The sequence below is a fragment of the Tupaia chinensis genome, unplaced genomic scaffold, assembly GCF_000334495.1.
Source record: "Tupaia chinensis unplaced genomic scaffold, TupChi_1.0 Scaffold142100_1, whole genome shotgun sequence".
Lineage (NCBI taxonomy): Eukaryota > Metazoa > Chordata > Mammalia > Scandentia > Tupaiidae > Tupaia > Tupaia belangeri.
Genome location: NW_006201951.1, coordinates 736,291 through 741,417, shown reverse-complemented (window position 1 = coordinate 741,417; position 5,127 = coordinate 736,291). Strand labels below are relative to the sequence as shown.

General features: G+C 63.6%; 1 protein-coding gene across 1 annotated transcript in view; it reads left to right on the top strand.

The window, feature by feature from the left end:
• Positions 1-5,127, top strand: part of GRIN1 (glutamate ionotropic receptor NMDA type subunit 1) — a 34,547-nt gene that overhangs the window by 9,880 nt on the left and 19,540 nt on the right. The window contains exon 5 of the mRNA XM_027766286.1: positions 948-1,048. Coding sequence (XP_027622087.1) covers positions 948-1,048 — 101 coding nt within the window. The remainder of the gene's footprint in view (positions 1-947; positions 1,049-5,127) is intronic.

The following is a 5,127-nucleotide window of genomic DNA, read 5'->3' as shown; positions in this document are numbered from 1 at the left end:
CCCTCGAGACAGGGACCATTCCCCAGAGCATGGCTCCAGGCTGCGCCCCTGGGCTCCCCGTTTGCCCGGCCCCAGCCCTGCCCCGGGCCTCGGTGTTTGCGAGCTCCAGGTGTGAGCCCGCCTGCAGATGTGCCGAGGAGGTGGTGTGATTGCTTTAGCGCCGTCATTTTCGACCGTTTATAATCTTCTTCTGTGTCTGCATATTTTCTCTGTGCACATTATTCATCAGAGTAAAAAAAGGAACTATGAAAACCTCGACCAACTGTCCTATGACAACAAGCGCGGACCCAAGGTATATATGCATGGACGTGCACGCCACCCACCGGCTAGGTGTGCAGTAGGGAGAGCCAGGTCAGGTGCAGGCAGCAGGCAGGCAGGAGAGGGCAGGAGCAGGCGGCGTGGGCGCCCGTGGCCCACCTGTCATGACCCGATCCTGCACCCAAGGCGGGCCGGCGCAGGAAGAGCTGCTGGGAAGTGCATGCGAACCTCCGGGACCCCCGGGGTTTCCTTGTGGAACCCGGGAAAGAGCCCTTCGCTGGCGCTCCTGCCAGGCCTGTGGAACCAGGCCTGAGGACCTCTCGTGGTTTTGGAAGTCGGCCCCATCTCTGTCCCGGTTGCATTCCAAAACTCTTTCCTGTTTGCTGTCCGCTGCACGCCTCTTTCTGAGTCCGGTCCACTTCAGCTTGCATGCTCAGTGCAAAGGTGAGGACAGGAGAGCGGTGGAGAGAGCGCGAGAGCTCGCAGAGCACGCAGACAGAGCGCGCAGGCTGAAGAGAGCCAGGCCCGGCAGCAGCGAGGAGGCAGGTGCACAGCGCAGCCGGCGGCACAGGCCACGCAGCCCTCGCTCGGCTGCCTCGGGGCTCCTGGCCGCTGTGGCCCAACACTCGCCCCTGAGGTGCCACATGCCCTGCCCTGGCTGCCTACTAACACCCCTGCTCACACCGCAGGCTGAGAAGGTGCTGCAGTTCGACCCGGGGACCAAGAACGTGACGGCTCTGCTGCTGGAGGCACGAGAGCTGGAGGCCCGCGTCATCATCCTGTCTGCCAGGTGAGCCCGCTGGCCTGCCGCACTCGGGTCAGGCAGCCCTGTCTGCCTGCCCTCCTCGCCTTCCCCTCCCAGTCCCCTGCTGCTGCCCACTTGCTCTGAGCTGGGTTTGGAGAAGAGGGATAGAACCCTGCCCTTACCACGCCCTGGACTCACAGGACTGGGGTCAGGGGTCCGGGAGAGTGGCCCTAGGCCCCAGGGCTCGAGGCAGCCTAAGCTGGCCGCTCTGGGGAGCCGATGAGGGACCTATCAAAATCAGGCTACCGACCAGCAGGAGACGAGGAGGTGAAGGTGCTGGACCCCACACGGCCAGCTTTGCAGCTCAAGCCCCAGACCGGCAGCTTGAGAATCACACCGGGCACATGTGCATGTGTGCCCAGAACCCAGGAGGAGAAAGAAGGGAGTGCGGCGTGGCCATCTCCCAGGGTGATTTCTAACTTCCCCCCTCTCTCTGGCAAGCACACACACCCGGATCAAAAACAAACTATAAAGGGATCAGCAGATGAGAGGGTGGTGAGGTGGCTGGACTCCCACATCCCAAGGACTGTGCTTCGAGTTATAAATCTAGCAGCTTAAACACACCGGGCACGTGTGCGTGCGTGCCCAAAGTCCCAAGAGGAGAATGGAGAAGGGATTGCAGCGTGGCCATCCCCCGGGCGGGGGGTGATTTCTTGCTTTCTGTCTCTGTCTCTCTGGTGAGCACACACACTCTATAACAAAAAGCTCTAAAAAAATAGTAAAAAGAAGAAAATCAGGTGACGTCAGGACCAAGCTCACAGCATGAATGTCCCTAATCACAAACATCTAGCTTCTGGGGTCCTGAGGGAGCGAAGGCTGCCCACCAGGGTTAAACAGAGAAGATGGCGAGGGCAGGGCACAGCTGCCAACTGCCCCGACGAGGAAGCACTGCCGGGCCTAGCAGAGTGCAGGGAACCGCAGGCTTGCGCTGCAGAGGGTCGCACCCACGCTTCGCTGCCCCGCAGGTGGGACAGAGCTGGGCCACTCTCAGTGCCAGGTGCTCGGTCAGCAAACCCTCCGGCATGGGGCCAGGGCAGCTCTCTACCCAGAGTGGAGCTCAGGCCGGGGCCAATCCCGCAGAGGGCAGGGCCGTCGCAGCAGCGTGGGCTGCCAGCTGCCCTTGGCAGGCTGAGAGCTGCCCATGGGTGTGTGTGGGCCTCCAGCAGCTGCAATGAGAAGGGACGAAGCCCCCCATGCACCGTCACCGTGAGAGGCTCAGGCTTGGGGCCACTCACCCACTCGTGGACACTGCAGAGAGGGCTGCTGAGCCTCTAGAGGAAAGGTTAGAGAAGTGCCAGGCCAGGTGGCCATGTGAGGCCGTGTGCCTGGTGATTCAAGTCTCAGACCTGGTGCATGTGCACGCGAGGCTCAGCGTCCCGAGTACAGACAGTGCAGGAGGAGCTGTGGCAGGGCCTCGCCCGTGGTGCTTCCTCCACTCCTTCTCTGTCTTCATCCAGAGCGTGCGTGCCCTCTGACAAAACTGTGCCCCGGCAGGGGTGGCCACGCAAGCCCCACCCAGGGAAAGCCCCACTCTAACTTTCTGAGCCGCCGTCTGCGTCCTCACTCACAGGGGAGCCCCAGGGGGCGGGGGCTAAAGGAGGTGTGGCTCGGTGGACCAATGGCCCCGAGCTGTCTAACCATGGGAGGCCGCCAGGACAGGACAGCGCGGACACCCTTGCTGGAACAGTGGTGCGGCTGTAGGGCAGCTCTGCAGGGGGAGGTGCGCCGCGGGGCAGCCAGCAGGACATGGCAGAGCACCAGGTGAAACGCCGGTACCCCCGCCGGCAGGTCCTGCAGAGGGCTGGGGCCCTCCCCACCTTTCCCCTTCCCTCAACCCGTGGGCCCTGCACCATACCCGGCACCCGTGCTGAGGACTCGGGCCGGTCGAGGGGGCCGGTGCTGTGTCTGTAGCCCGGGGCGGGCAGGGTGGCCAGGCAGCGCCCAGACAGGTCAGGGCCCCGGGGAAGGGGGGCGCGGACCCAGTCACTTCAGAGATGAGGTGGCAGAAGGCCACGACAGGGGGCCGTGAGCGACACTGTCTCAGACAGTCAGCCTGGGGAGGGGCGCAACACAGCAACGGGTGCAGCACTGGAAACGTGAGCACGCATGCCGACACGGAGCACACACCACACTCACACACGACACACAGGGACACAGCATGCTCGCACCACTCACACGCACACACACAGGGACACAGCACGCTCGCACCACTCACACACGCACACACACAGGGACCCAGCACGCTCGCACCACTCACACACGCACACACACAGGGACCCAGCACGCTCGCACCACTCACACACGCACACACACAGGGACCCAGCACGCTCGCACCACTCACACACGCACACACACAGGGACCCAGCACGCTCGCACCACTCACACACGCACACACACAGGGACCCAGCACGCTCGCACCACTCACACACGCACACACACAGGGACCCAGCACGCTCGCACCACTCACACACGCACACACACAGGGACCCAGCACGCTCGCACCACTCACACACGCACACACACAGGGACCCAGCACGCTCGCACCACTCACACACGCACACACACAGGGACCCAGCACGCTCGCACCACTCACACACGCACACACACAGGGACCCAGCACGCTCGCACCACTCACACACGCACACACACAGGGACCCAGCACGCTCGCACCACTCACACACGCACACACACAGGGACCCAGCACGCTCGCACCACTCACACACGCACACACACAGGGACCCAGCACGCTCGCACCACTCACACACGCACACACACAGGGACCCAGCACGCTCGCACCACTCACACACGCACACACACAGGGACCCAGCACGCTCGCACCACTCACACACGCACACACACAGGGACCCAGCACGCTCGCACCACTCACACACGCACACACACAGGGACCCAGCACGCTCGCACCACTCACACACGCACACACACAGGGACCCAGCACGCTCGCACCACTCACACACGCACACACACAGGGACCCAGCACGCTCGCACCACTCACACACGCACACACACAGGGACCCAGCACGCTCGCACCACTCACACACGCACACACACAGGGACCCAGCACGCTCGCACCACTCACACACGCACACACACAGGGACCCAGCACGCTCGCACCACTCACACACGCACACACACAGGGACCCAGCACGCTCGCACCACTCACACACGCACACACACAGGGACCCAGCACGCTCGCACCACTCACACACGCACACACACAGGGACCCAGCACGCTCGCACCACTCACACACGCACACACACAGGGACCCAGCACGCTCGCACCACTCACACACGCACACACACAGGGACCCAGCACGCTCGCACCACTCACACACGCACACACACAGGGACCCAGCACGCTCGCACCACTCACACACGCACACACACAGGGACCCAGCACGCTCGCACCACTCACACACGCACACACACAGGGACCCAGCACGCTCGCACCACTCACACACGCACACACACAGGGACCCAGCACGCTCGCACCACTCACACACGCACACACACAGGGACCCAGCACGCTCGCACCACTCACACACGCACACACACAGGGACCCAGCACGCTCGCACCACTCACACACGCACACACACAGGGACCCAGCACGCTCGCACCACTCACACACGCACACACACAGGGACCCAGCACGCTCGCACCACTCACACACGCACACACACAGGGACCCAGCACGCTCGCACCACTCACACACGCACACACACAGGGACCCAGCACGCTCGCACCACTCACACACGCACACACACAGGGACCCAGCACGCTCGCACCACTCACACACGCACACACACAGGGACCCAGCACGCTCGCACCACTCACACACGCACACACACAGGGACCCAGCACGCTCGCACCACTCACACACGCACACACACAGGGACCCAGCACGCTCGCACCACTCACACACGCACACACACAGGGACCCAGCACGCTCGCACCACTCACACACGCACACACACAGGGACCCAGCACGCTCGCACCACTCACACACGCACACAGGGACACAGCACGCTCGCACCACTAACACACG